Raw genomic sequence first — 14,721 nt, 5'->3', positions numbered from 1 at the left:
AATCATGAGGTTGCGGGTTCGATCCCTGACCTTGCTCAGTGAGTTAAGGATCTGGTGTTGCCATGAGCTGTGGTGTAGGTCGCAGATGCAGCTCGGATCTGGTGTTGCTGTGGCTCTGGTGAAGGCCGGCAGCAACAGCTCCTATTAAACCCCTAGCCTGGGAACCTCCATATGCCGCAGGTGGGGCCCTAAAAAGATAATTAAAAAAAAAAAGGCATTTAGCATATGGCCCTCTCCCTTTTAGTCTTCATTCCTTCCTTCTTTTGTCCTTCTTTTTTTGGGTGCTAAGAACAGTTAACATGAGATCTCCCCTCCTAACTGACTTTCTTTTTTTTTTTGTCTTTTTGTCTTTGTCTTTTCTAGGGCCTCTCCCGTGGCATATGGAGGTTCCCAGGCTAGGGGTCAAATCGGAGCTGTAGACGCCGGCCTGTGCCAGAGCCACAGCAACACGGGATCCGAGCCGCGTCTGCGAACTACACCACAGCTCATGGCAACGCCGGGTCCTTAACCCACTGAGCAAAGCCAGGGATCAAACCCACAACCTCATGGTTCCTAACCATGCGCCACAACGGGAACTCTCTCCCGACTTTTAAGAATGTAATACGGTATTGTTATCTGGGGCACAATGTTGAAGAGCAGATCCCTAGAACTTACTCATCTTGCATAACTGAAGTTTTACCTTTATTGATGAGCAACTTCTCATTTCCCCCTCTCCCCAGCCCCTGGTGACACCATTCTATTCTTTGCTTCTGTGAGTTTGACTATTTTAGATAACCTGTATAAGAGGAATGAAAGGAGTAATGGTCCTTCTGTGACTGGCTGACTTTGCTTAGCATCACGTCCTAAGGTTCATCCATGTTTTCATATATTGCAGGGTTTCCTGATTTTTTAAGGCTGAATGGGATTCCTTGAATGGATGTTTAACATTTTCTTTGTTCATCTATCAATGAACATGTAGGCGGCATCCCCATCTTGGCTGCCGTGAATAGTGCTGCGGTGAACACAGAGTGCTAATATCTCTGAGATCCTGATTTCAGTTCTTTTGGATAACTACACAGAAGTGGAGTTGCTAGCAAAAAAACAAAAACAGAAACACCAAACGAACCAACCCTAATAACTCGATTTAAAAATGGCCTAAAGGAGTTTCTGTTGAGGCTTAGCGGGTTAAGAATCCGACTAGTATCCAGGAGGATGTGGGTTTGGTCCCCGGCCTTGCCCTGTGGGTTAAAGGATCTGGCGTTGCCATAATGAGCTGTGGTGTAGGTCGAAGATGCGGCTTGGATCTGGTGTTGCTGTGGCTGTGGTGAAGGCTGGCAGCTGCGGCTCCAATTCAACCCCTAGTCCAGGAACTTCCATATGCTGCAGGTGCGACCCTGGAAAAAAAGAAAAAAAAAGAAAAAAAGAAAAATGGTGTAAAGACTTGAATAGACACTTCTTTAAAGAAGACATACATATGGCCAACAGGTATGTGAAAAGATGTTCAACATCACTGATTATCAGGGAAATGCAAGTCAAAACCATAGTGAGGTATTATTTCACAGATGTTAGGATAGCCTTAAAGACAACAGGTGTCATAAGGATGTGGAGAAATTAGAACCCCTGTATACACTGTTAGGGGTACAGCAAAATGAGCATCTGTTGTAAAAAATAGTATGGAAGTTCCTCTAAAAATCAAAAATAGAAGTACCTTCAAGTCTTTCTCCTTGCTTCCTTCATGAAACATGTAATGACTGAAGATCTCACTATAGGCTTTTTTTTTTTCAAAGGAAAGGGGATGGCTAATTCTCACAAGGATGAGGGCAGGTAGGGTGGTAGCTGGAAGGAGTTAGAGGATTGGTGAAGGGTCTGTGGTTCCCAACTCTAGATTATTTACTGGAAGAAAGAGAAAGACATTTTTCTCTTATTGGTCTCATTGTTATTTTACGTCTCTGTTACCCTCAGCTGACTCTAATTCTGACTAATACATTTGAGAATATTAAGTTATTGGTAAACCACAAGCTTTTGCTATGTTTATTTAGAAAGGATCTGCCACATGTCACTGGAAATTGATCTGGCTCAGTGGGGGTTGTCTGGAATGTGACTGTAGATAGGAACTATGTAGATGGGCCAGGGACAGGGGGTTACCTTTTGGGGCTAGTTGACAGGTGATGGATACCAGTGACTTCCAACTGATTAGTTTCTCTTTCTCAAAAACTTACCCTTTAGACACCTCATGAGCTGTGGGGACTTTTACCCACCCTGAGCTGTTTGGGGCTCATCCAGTGATCTCTCTAAGATATCTGAGGATTCCTGGGTGGAGCTTCTGCATCATGGTGACCTTGGGATGCTCATTCCTTGTTCTGTGCTGATCCCCCTCTGGCAGCAGATCTCCTTTCTCTCCTGGGTCCTTCCTGCATGGAACATGACCCTTCTTTGTTCCCTCAGAGCACCTCTTAAACCACTTTGCCTGAAGGTTTGGAGGGAGTTGGAAACTTGACGAAGAGCCATTTGCCCTGGGCTTCACACTTAATGGTGCAAAGAAATGGTGGAATTGTGAAATAACAGGTTTTTTTAAAAAATCAATTTTTTAGTTCTTTTTAACAATGTTCTAATGTATAGAATGTAAAAAAATTTTTTTTGTCTTTTTAGGGCCACACCTGCGGCATATGGAGGTTCCCAGGCTAGGGGTCCAATCAGAGCTACAGCTGCCGGCCTATGCCACAGCCACAGCAACTCCAGATCCAAGCTGCATCTGTGACCTACACCACAGCTCACGGCAACTCCAGATTGATCCTTAACCCACTGAGCGAGGCCAAGGATTGAACTTGCAACTTCATGGTTCCTAGTTGGATTCGTTTCCACTGCACCACGACGGGAACTCCTAGTGAAGTAGAATTGATTTACAGTGTTAATTTCTGCTGTACAGCAAAGTGATTCAGTTATACATATATATATATATATATATATATATATATATATATATATATATACATTCTTTTTCATATTCTTTTCCTTTATGGTTTGTCATAGGATATTGAATACAGTTTCCTGTGCTCAACAGTAGGACTTTATTGTTAATCCACTCTGTATATAAAAGTTTACATCTGCTAATTCCAAACTCCTGATTCTTCCCTCCCCTACTCCCCTCCCCCTTGGCAACCACAAGTCTGTTCTCTATGTCTGTGAGTCTGTTTCTATCTCATATATTCATTTGTGTTGTATTTTAGATTCCAGTTATAAGTGATATCACATGGTATTTGTCTTTCTCTTTCTGACTTAAATTCACTTGGTATGAGAATCTCTAGGTTCATCCATGCTGCTGCAAATGGCATTATTTCATTCTCTTTATGGCTGAGTAATATTTCATTGCATATATATACCATATCTTCTTTATCCAGTCATCTGTCCATGGACATTTAGGTTGTTCCCATGTCTTGGGTATTGTGAATAGTGCTGGCATGAACATAGGGAGGCATGTATTTTTTTTTTTTTTTGCTGTTTAAGGGTGAACCCATGGCATGAGGAAGTTCCCAGGCTAGGGTTAAATTGGAGCTGTAGCTGCCAACCTATGCCACAGCCACAGCAATTTTAGATCTGAGCCATGTCTCCAACCTATACCACAGCTCATAGCAATGCCCGATCCTTGACCCACTGAGAGAAGCCAGGGATCCACGTCCTCGTGGATACTAGTCAGGTTTGTAAAATGCTGAACCACAACAGAAACTCCTGGGTGCATGTATCTTTTTGATTTTGAGTTTTCTCTGGATATAGAGTGGGATAGCTGAATCATACAGCAACTCTATTTTTAGTTTTTTAAGGAACTTCCATATTGTTCTCCATAGTGGTTGTACCAATTTACATTCCCACCAACAGTGCAGGAGAGTTCCCTCTCCAGCATTTGTTATTTGGAATCTTTTTAATGCTAGCCATTCTGACTGGTGTGGGGTGATACCTTATTTTAGTTTGATTTGCATTTCTCTAATAATTAGCAATGATGAGCATCTTTTCATATGTCTGTTGGTCATCCATATGCCTTTTTTTTTTGAGAAATGTCTATTTAGATCTTCTGCCCATTTTTCACCAAATCAAAGTCTTATTCAGAGTCCTCCTTCCACCCAGACATGTCATTATCCTCAGTGAGATCATAGTTAGGCTCCTTCTTAAATAGTAGGAATTCAGGAACTGGAAAAGTGCCTCTGTTTCTCTCTGATACAATCTAAGCTGCTCCCACTCCTCCAGATGTCCCCAGCAGAATCCACAGAGCCCAGATGTCCCCAGTAGAATCCACAGTGCTGAGCATGGATTGGGTGTTGACAATACTGCCAGGACTGATGATGGCCAGCCTTCTGGAGTCTAACATTCATCTGGGAAGCAGACACTGAGACAGGACAGCTGCAGGCTCTTGTTTCTGTTTCAGCCTTTGACCTTATTGTTCATTGAATGGTTAGGTGGGCAATTTTTTTTTTTTTTTCTTTTTAGGGCCTTACCTGCAGCATATGGAAATTCCCAGGCTAGAGGTCAAATTGGAGCTACAGCTGCCAGCTTATGCCACAGCCACAGCAATGTGGGATCCGAGCCATATCTGCGACCTACACCACAGCTCACAGCAATGCTGGATCCCCGACCCGCTGAGCAAGGCCAGGGATCAAACCGCATCCTCAGGGAAACTAGTGGGGTTTGTTTCTGCTGCGCCACAACAAGCATTCCTGGGTGAGTGATTCTGAATCAGGAATTGGGAAGAGGATGGCCTGGGATTGGGAATACTAAAAGCTGCACTCAGGAGGGATCTTGGATATGAGTACGGCTTGAGGTGTGTGTGTGTGTGGGGGGGGGGAACAGGGGAAGACTGCATCTCTAGGAGACTAGGAGACAGAGATCACAACCTCATTTGAGGGTCTACTCTCCCCACCTCCCTGCCCCCCTCCCAAATAATTCTGGAAGGCTACACTTACGCTAGAATTTGCCATCTGAATTTCAAGTTATAAAGTGAGAGATGAAGGAAGTTGGGGGCAGATGGTTTGGGAGTGTTCAGACAATGAGTTCACTGGGCAAAGCATTTGAGGCTGTGATTCCATCTCCAGCTGCAGAGTCTCAACAGATGGTATGATGATTAGGCTGATGGTAGAGTTTGGAGAGTATGAAAAACACACACGGGGGAATGAGCTGGGGGTAAGACTGGAGCAATAGCTGAGCCTTGCTTGTCTTGTTCCGCGTCCTGGGGGGAAGGCGGGGACAACAGGCCATTCTCAGGTGGGGCAGAGGGCTGCCAGTTCCCAGACTTCAATTTAGTTACAGAGACGGTGTCCCCAACAGCAGGCAGGCTGAGAGGGTGTTCTGTGTTCGCGTGCTGTGGGTCCCAAGTCTGGAATACCCACCTATCAACCCTCTTCACTCCAGTCCAGAGAGGAGTGACCGAGGGACTCTAAGCCCCAGGTCCCCAGCCACCCCAAGACTCCAAACCAGTCCTACTCCTGAGCTCTCTCCCACTCCAGGCCTGGGCATATGGACCAGACATCCCCCACTTGCTGTCCCAACAGCTCCATTTCCAATCCTGAGTGTGCATGCTCTGGGTTGTGGGCCTAGCTCTCACTCATGCTTATTTGCAAATTGCTCAGGGTTGTCTCTCTTCTTTCTAGAAACCATTTCAGGAAGAAGGAACTGGCTATCAGCTCTAAGGGGGCCCATTGTCGGGCTTTAGCTTGCTTAGGGCTGGTTGACCACACAGAAGTTTAAAATTCCTGGGGAGGGAATTGAACCTCCAGCTGGAGTGGAGAGGCAAGTGTGGAGAGAGGGCGGAGGGGGGTAACCCCATTATCCTGCAGCATCAGTGGGAGCCATGATGTCCTTCCATGCCCAAAGCCAGGAACACTGCACTCTTCTTCCAGCCCCCAGGCACTCCTGATTTTGCCCCATTGTCAGACCATATGCCAGGACTTCGGTCCACTCAATTAGTAGAAGGCCCCAGAGCACTTTAGTTTGAAAACTGGATGTACTGGCTGAGGCTCTGCTAAAGCACTCTCAGAAGCCGAGCCCTTCTCTTTTTGTCTCCTGGGGGCAGATCTTGGCTCAGAAGACAGTAAAAGAAGACAGAATGGATTAGCAATGAGGTCCTGCTGTGTAGCACTGAGAACTATGTCTAGTCACTTACAATGGAGCATGATAATTGGAGAAAAAAGAATGTATACATGTATGTATCACTGGAACACCATGTTGTACAGTAGAAAAAAATTGTTTTTGGGAAATAACAATAAAAAAATAAGAAAAAGAAATGAAAAAAAAAAAAAAAGAGAGAAATTGGAGACTGCCACATACCCATCTCGGATGTGTTTGCATGCATGCGTGCAAGCGCATTGTGAGACACTTACCCAGAGAAGAGTGTTAGTAGGGGTTGGGGAAATGGAATACAGAACCCAGACCTCCCTGGGCTTCCAAAAATACTTAAAAAACCCCTATCCCCCAGGGGTATTAGGAGTCAGAGAGCTCTTGGAGATAACTGGTGGCTCATGCTCTCTGAAGTGTTAAGGTCTGAATGACTGGAGGGAAGGGCAGGTTGGAGGAGAGGAGGAGAGGACTCAGGATGTCCACTCCTGACGGCAGAAGTCTGGAGAAGAGACAAGTGCGGCTGCTGGGGGATGGGGTTGGGGGTTGGGGGGCTATGTTGGCAGAAACTAGTTGGTATATACATTAAACTGAAGCGATGGGAGGGATGAATTAAATTAGTGGCCTTCCAAGTGGGGTGTGTTGGATGGATGATCCACTGGGATATAAAAGAAAAATTTAGGAGTTTCTGTCATGGCTCAGTGGTTAACGAATCCGACTGGTATCTATGAGGGTGTGGGTTCAATCCCTGGCCTCACTCAATAGGTTAAGAATCCGGAGTTGCCATGAGCTGTGGTGTAGGTCACAGACAGGCTCGGATCCGGCATTGCTGTGGATGCGGTGTAGGCAGGCAGCTACAGCTCCATTTTGACCCCTAGCCTGGGAACCTCCATATGCTACAGGTGTGGCCCTAAAAAAGCAAAAAGCAAAAAAAAAAAAAAAAAAAAAAGTCATGTTTCTACTGTGGTCAATTAGGTGTGCAAGAGCATGATGTTCAAAAAAAATGTACATACCTCAATTAAAAAAATATGAAATGAAACATTACAACAGTAACATCAACTGATAGCAGAACACTGTTCCAAATATATTAACGAAAAAGTCTGAAATATCTGGAGAATTACCAAAATGTGTTGGAGACAGGAAGTGAGCAAATGCTGTTGGAAAAATGGCACCAGAAGACTTGCCAGATGCAGGATTGCTACAAACTATCAATTTGTAAAAAATGCAATATTTGCTAAGTGCACTGATGGGAAGCACAATAAAATAAGGTATGTCTGCGTTTACGTTTTAAAAGTTAAGACTCACCAGTATTTATGGTGTGTTTTGATGAGGCACCCTTTCTCAATGCTTTTGTCAGGTCTCCATGTTATGCGTCATAGTGGTGGTGCCTTCAGGGAAGAGAGTGGTTTCTCCCACACAGTGATAGTGGCACCTTCACTGGTCCAGGTACTTTCAAGGGGATTGTGAGGTACGATGAATTGCTTGTATCCCAGGCGGTAGATAGATATATTATCTGTTCATTTAACTAATTCTCATAAAAAGTACAAGTAGCTTGAAACAACTCCTGCAGAGAAGTCCACAGATCGGAAATACAACTGGCTTTCTGAATCTGTGGATTCTGCACCAGCCAATTCAACCAACTGCAGATGGAAACTATTTTGTAAACATTTCCAGAAAGTTCCAAAAAGCAGAATATGAATTTTCAGTGTGCCTGGCAACTATTTACACAGCATTTCTATTGTATTAGGCGTTATGCATAATCTAGAGATGATTTAAAGTGAATGGGAAGATGTGTATAGGTTATACACAGATACTATATGTATATAAGTTTTCTATAAGGGACTTGAGCATCCGTAGATTTTAGTATCTGCAGGGGTCCTGGAAAAGACACTGTGATATGAATAGTGCCAGCAAACACAAACTCAAAAATGGCAGAGCCAACAATTTCCTACTATTCAAACGAGATCCATTATGATGATATCTCTAACATGAAATTCTACCAGAGAAAAAGTTCAAATTGATAAAAGAGACCAGTCAAAATATGGACTTACATCACTATAGTTAACAATCAACCTAAGGCTCATATTGGGTCTTGACGTGTTAGCTAATAATGATATAAACATGGGATCACAATTAGTAAGACATGTACATTCCACATGCCCAGAGCATGCAGACAAACCTCTACAATTTTTCCAAGTTACACAATACTTAGCTGTGTGTTTTTGTGAACCATTATTGAATGTAATAAACGTGTTTTTGAAATCTCTTTTGAGTCAAATCTTTTACTTAATAGTAAAAGGCAAAATGTCTATCAATATCATTGGAAAAAAAACATGCTGTTCTCTTTGCTGTGGTTAAAGTGACTGAACTGGTGCAAGAGAGAAGATAACCCCATATAAAAAAAAATGCATTCTGTTGAAAGACACACAGACAACCTTGTCAAAAACTTGAAAATATTTTAGAACACGTGTTGTGTTGTAGAGGTTGGCTATAGGGTTGAATGCCAGTTGCCATATTTTTCAATGATGGCATTCATAAAGAAGTACTTGTGATCTACTATGGAAAAGATGTGTTTATTTCAAAAAATTTTATTGAGGGATAGTTGATTTACAATGTTGTATTAGCTTCAGATTTACAGCAAAGTGAATCAGTTATACATATACATATATCCATTTTTTTTCCCATATAGGTTATTACAGAATATTGAGTAGACTTCCCTGTGCTAAACAGTAGATCCTTGTTAGCCACCTATTTTATATATAGTATTGTGTATGTGTTACTCTCATCCTCCCAATTTATCTCTCTGCTCAACAGTTTCCCCTTTGGTAACCCTAAGTTTGATTTCAAAATCTGTTAAGTTTTTTTCTGTTTTATAAAGAAGATCTTTTGCATCACTTTAAAAATTATATTTCAGAGTTCCCATCATGGCTCAGCAGAAACGAATTCGACTAGTATCCATGAGGATGTGGATTCAATCCCTGGCCTCACTTAGTGGGTTAAGCATCCAGTATTGCTGTGGCTGTGGTGTAGGCCAGCAGCTGCAGCCCTGCTTTGACCCCCTAGCCTGGGAACCTCCATGTGCCGAGGGTGTGGCCCTAAAAAGCAATAAAATAAAATGATAAAAAAGAAAAATTATATTCTACATATGGGAGATCATGTGATACTTGTTTGTCTGACTTACTTAATATGATCATCTCTAGGTCCATCAAGAAAAGATGTGTTTATAATGTGAATGATATATTTAGTACAACAAATTGTGGTTTTTATGTGTGGTTTCCACACACTGATGGAGTGGCTGCTCAGACTGGAATGCAAGGCTAGGAGCTGAGGGAGGGAGGGACTCCATATGAAACTCATCAATTGCTTCATTCGCAAATTACAACAACAAAGAAATTGAAGTTAGAAGGGCACAAAATGTTACAGGATGTGAATAATATGGTTAATCTGAAAAAATCAAATGGAATCTTCACAATAATTTGCAATAAGATGTGGAATGAGACCATGAAAATCGTTTGTCTTACTCAAGGTTTACTGATTATCTCTAGGCAAAAAACTTAAAAAGTTGTGGCATTTAAAGATGTATTTCTTTAACAAAAGGACAAAGACTTCTTTTTGTGAATATGGATCTTTTATTTTTTTATTAAAGTATAGTTGATTAACAATGTTGGGCCATTCTACTGTACAGCAAAGTGACCCAGTCATATATATATATATATATATATATATATATATATATATATATATATATATATAATTCCCTTTCTATATTCCTTCATGGTCTATCCCAAGAGATTGGACATAGTTCCCTGTGCTATACAGTAGGACCTCGATGCATATTCATTGTAAATGTAATAGTTTGCATCTACTGACACCAAACTCCCAGTCCATCCTACGCCCTCCTGCTTCCCCTTTGGCAGCCACAAGTCTGTTCTCTATGTCTGTGAGAAAAGGACAAGTATTTCAAATTTACTGACTTCTCATGTGCTGGCTTGTGACTATCACAAGTATGTGTGTGATACACACACACTGTATCCTTTCTGGTAAAAGTGATATTTTAGCAATGAATATAACTGTGCTTTAAAATAATCATGTTATTGGGAAAGCACTTTGAAAATTGATGTTTGGAACTGTCTCCCTGATCATGCAATTTTAATGCCAAAATGAAGTGTGTCGTTGTCAACTATATAGACTGTCATATCCATAGTCTTCAAAATTAAGAAGTATACTTTTAACCCATTTTATGTTCTTCCAAAAGAGGAGTTTCTGGAGTTTAAAAAAAAGAAAATTCCATTGTTAAAAATATCCACAGGAACAAGTGATGAAAATGAAACAGCTCATAAAATACTGACCAACTTCAACTGGTTTTGCTTCCTTAAATAGGTTGTTGAAACAGCACCAGCTGAAACTGGTTTTGCCTCCTTAAATAGGCTGATTGATCATACCTTTGAGTTATTTTCCAGAGACAGCAGTGCACATGTGCAAGATGGGAAACCATATCTCCAGGATGACCCCCAACCAAGAATTTTCAGTCTATGGAACTCAAGGAGTCTTTGGAGACCTTAATGAAGGGAAAGGTGAAGTCCTTCTATAAGGAAAATCTGGCTTCCACTAGCATGAATAGGCTATATAGTCTCATTCGAGACCAGCCAATCGGAAGTTCCCATTGTGGCTCAGCAGAAGTGAATCTGGCTAGCATCCATGTGGATGCAGGTTTGATCGCTGGCCTCAATCAGTGGGTTAAGGATCTGGTTAATTTTGCCATGAGCTGTGGTGGAGGTCGCAGATGCCACTTGGATCTGGTGTGGCTGTGGTGTAGGCCAGTGGCTACAGCTCGGATTCGACCGCTAGCCTGGGAACCTCCATATGCTGCAGGGGCAGCCCTAAAAAGCAAAAAAAAAAAAAAAAAAAAAAAGAACAAGACCAGCCAATCAGCCTCCAAGTTTGGAACTCCCCTAACCCCTTAAATTTCACCCCAACGCTGGATCGAGGAGACAGATTTGAGAGCTTTGTCTCATGTCTCTTTGCTGGTCAACCTTGCAATCAAGCTCTTTCTTTTTCGCAAATACTATGGTGCCATAGTATTGGCTTCTATGGACATTAGGCTCCAGCCCTTGCTTGTTAACAAAAACATGAGAAACATGGGCTTCATGGACAAAGAAGAGTTGTCTGGGGGAATTTCACATCTACGAAACTGGAAGATGGGATCGAAGTGGTGAGAACTGTGGTTTAATGAACGTGGTCAAAAATAGAATTTTTTTTTGCAAAGAAAATTCTTCTATTTGGGTCTATTTTGTGATTTTTTTTTTTTTTTTGCAATAACAGCCATTAGGACTATTGACATTCACCGAACTTAAAAGCTTACTTTCTAGTCCCATAAAATGTTAAACTAAGAATTATTAAAACCGTATTTAATCATGTTGCTCTCACTAAACTGATTTTTGCTAATAACTTTAAAATGAAAGAAAAACAGTATAATGTACTATTCATTAAAAATGGAGTAATTTAAAGTTTCATCTTTACCAAATCCTTTAACGGCTTTTAGTGTCCTTGATACAGTTTATTTATACAGTTACATGTGCATATAACTTATAAGTAAATTTTTTTTTTTTTTTGGTCTTTTTAGGGCCGCACCCGTGGCACGTGGAGGTTCCCAGGCTAGGGGTCTAATCGGAGCTACAGCTGTTGGTCTATGCCACAGCCACAGCAATGCAGGATCCGAGCTGCATCTACAACCTACACCACAGCTCACAGCAATGCCGATCGTTAACCCACTGAGCGAGGCCAGGGATTGAACTTGCAACCTCATGGTTCTTGTCAAATTCGTTTCCACTGTGCCACGACGGGAAATCCTATAAGTAAGTTGTAAACATCAGGCTAAGATATACAGAAAGGATAAAACTTTGTGCATGAATGAGACCATGTGAAAGCAGTTGGCAGTGTCAAGACCCTAATGAATAGTTTCATTTCCCCCTTAACGATTAACTTGGTGTGAGAGATGAAAAGGAGAAAGACTTGAGCGTGGCTCCAAGGAGGTGGTGGGGCTATTGCCCAGAAGACTGGAAATATTACTCAACCAAACTTGGGTCCACTAGCCAATCTACTGACGCGGGGTTGTGGTGAAAGGAAGTGCCACGTTTTTAGCAGGATGCCAAGCAAGGAGTAGCCATGGCCACAGAAAGTGCTAAAGACCTGAACTCCCCAAATGGATTTCAGGGAAGGGTTTTTAAAGATGGAGAGCGTCACAGGGCGCCTGATCAGCTCGTGGACATTGTTCTGACTGGTTGGTGGTGAGGTAATTGGGAGTCAAAATCTGGTTCCAATTGTCTGGGGTCTGCATGCAGTGGATATCTTCCATCTGGTGGGGGTTTCATTCCCTGTGAAATAGCTCACGGATCTTGCTCAAAGTATCATCTCTAGCCCTTGAGGAGAAACTAAAGGTCTCTGATTTTGTTTTCTAGCTAAACTATTATTACTTTTGTCATATTTGACTGTTTTGGTTCTGCATTTTCCTCACTTCTCTGATTAAATTTCTTCTTTGGAACTCAAGGAAGGCCTAGGAGGCTAAAGTTTTTCTACAAACAAGAGGCAGGAGTTCCCGTCGTGGCGCAGTGGTTAACGAATCTGACTAGGAACCATGAGGTTGCAGGTTCGGTCCCTGCCCTTGCTCAGTGGGTTAACGATCCGTCGTTGCCGTGAGCTGTGGTGTCCGTCAAAGACGCGGCTCGGATCCTGCGTTGTGTGGCTCTGGCGTAGGCCGGCGGCTATAGCTCCAATTGGACCCCTAGCCTGGGAACCTCCATATGCCGCGGGAGCGGCCCAAGAAATGGCAAAAAGAAAAAAAAATAAAAAGAGGCAGGTGGAGGACATGGTGGGGGAGGTGTGTCCTAGGAAGGCCCCAGAGGGTCCGCGCTCCTTGCAGAAACACAGGAACAAGAGCAGGTTTTGGTACATTCCGGAAGGAAGTTCGGAGTTGGAGTTCCAACACGTTTCCTGGGCCGCTAGTGGAGATGTGTCCAGGAAGTTGGATAGACCAACTGCAGCTCTGAGCATTCTGGGCTGGAAAGGAGGTTCAAGCCATGGCAGTGGGTGAGATGCCCAGAGGAGACAGGCAGAATGAGAAAAGAGGCAAGCAGCCCAGCTGTGGAATCCCAGGGAACAACACCGTTAAGCAAAGCCAGGCCCTGGAAGCCAAGAAGCTACAGTCATTAAGGTATGTAGAAAATTTGGAGAGAGAGAGAGAGAGAGAGAGAGGGGGGCGGCTGGCGCCAACTCTGGAAACTCCGTACCCCAAGGGTTCCAGCAAGGAAGGTGTGGTCAGCAGGTTCAAACGCTGGGGAGAGTTGAATAAGGGGGAGGCTACAAGGCACCTACTCTCTTTCGGCAACTAGGCGGTCAGTCCGGACTTGGAGGGGCGGGTGTATAAGCCAGAGCAGAGGGTTGGAGGAGGGAGAGTGTGTGTGCGCGCGTGTATTGGGAGGAGCAGGAAGGTGACCCAGGAGCCCAGACGGACGCCTGGGAGAAAACCAATGCTTGCGGGTCTGTTCAGCTCCAGGGAGTAAGTCACCTGTTTAGGGGCCGTGACCCCAGAATCTCTCCTTGGGACAAGTCCTGGCGGGGGAAGAGGTTCAGGAAGATCCGAACACTGTGGGGAGTGCCCTCTCGGGGCCGGAGGATTGGCCGCGGAGGCGAGGTCCGAGGAGCCGGGGTGAACCTGACCCCCGGCTGAAGCCGGCGCGCTTCCGGCCGAGGACACGGCGGCCGCCGCGTCCCTGGCGCTCGCAAGTTTCCTGCTGGCCGAGCGGCCGGAGGTTCAGGTAGCCGCGGCCGGGCCTGGTGGGCAGGCGTTGGGCAGGACAGACCTGCGCGGCGGCGGCGGCGGCCCGCGCCCCTCTGCTGTCGGATCCTCTCCTCTCTGCGCTGCGCCCAGGTAGGGCACCGGCTGGGGCGGCGCGCGGCCCTCTTTCTCCTCCTCCCGCCGGGCGGGCCCAGGAGCTCCGGGCTGCGACGCTGCAGCACCGCGCCCTGGGAGCGCTGGTCCCCGCCCCTGCGGCGGGGCGCACAGCGGGCTCCCGCCCAGCGCCCGCCTGGGGCAAGGCCCGGCCCCGGGCGGGCGCGGGCCGGCGGCAGTGCGGAGCAGCCCTTCCGCGGTGCTTGCCTTGCGCTCTGCCCCGCACCGCCACCTGCGCTCCAGCCTGCGGGTCGCCCCTTTTGGCCCACGGCATGGCCCTGTCCCCTGAACCCGGTGAGTGAGTGCGATGCGGTGCTGCTGACCTTGGACCCATGCCCCGCGGCCCCTGGGTGGCCCAGGAGGGGAGTCGCAGCGCCCCGGGTCAGAACCTCGGCCCTGGGCTTCCCTGCCCTCTGAGGCAGCAGCTCTGACCCCAGGCTCCTTCCCTGCCTGGGCCTTAGGCCTGTGCCTGTCCAAGTCCCTGTAGTGGCCTGGGCTCCAGAGGCCTCAGGTGAGCTCGTCGCATCTCAGCTCCCTGGCGACTTGCCTTGGATTTGAAAGGCTTAGAGAAATGAAGGCACCTGGGACTTGCTGCCACTTAAGCGGCCAGACTGGTTTCTGGGTGCTTGAGAACTGGCGGGGTGCCAGTGGCTGAGGTGGACTTCCACCTGGAGGCAGGGTGATGGACAGGATGG

General features: G+C 45.2%; 1 protein-coding gene across 5 annotated transcripts in view; it reads left to right on the top strand.

Annotated features, from left to right (window-relative positions):
* AMPD3 (adenosine monophosphate deaminase 3) overlaps positions 1–14,721 on the top strand; it is a 104,874-nt gene that overhangs the window by 36,757 nt on the left and 53,396 nt on the right. Inside the window, exon 1 of one of the 5 annotated variants that reach the window (XM_013994571.3) lies at positions 12,041–12,370. The exons of 1 other annotated variant lie outside the window; for it this stretch is intronic. Coding sequence is in view for 1 of the 4 variants with exons in the window: in XM_013994567.3 (XP_013850021.2) it covers positions 14,299–14,320 (22 nt within the window). In the remaining 3 variants the exon portion in view is untranslated. Of the gene's footprint in view, positions 1–12,040; positions 12,371–13,572; positions 14,006–14,071; positions 14,321–14,721 lie in introns of those variants that run through there. 3 more of the 5 variants (XM_013994570.3, XM_013994569.3, XM_013994567.3) reach the window with 3 other exon arrangements.

Source organism: Sus scrofa, chromosome 2, assembly GCF_054392235.1.
Source record: "Sus scrofa isolate SSC_HxYL_T2T_F1_AM1 chromosome 2, Sscrofa_HxYL_maternal_Yorkshire_Landrace_v2.0, whole genome shotgun sequence".
Lineage (NCBI taxonomy): Eukaryota > Metazoa > Chordata > Mammalia > Artiodactyla > Suidae > Sus > Sus scrofa.
This window is presented reverse-complemented; position numbering and strand designations above follow the sequence as displayed.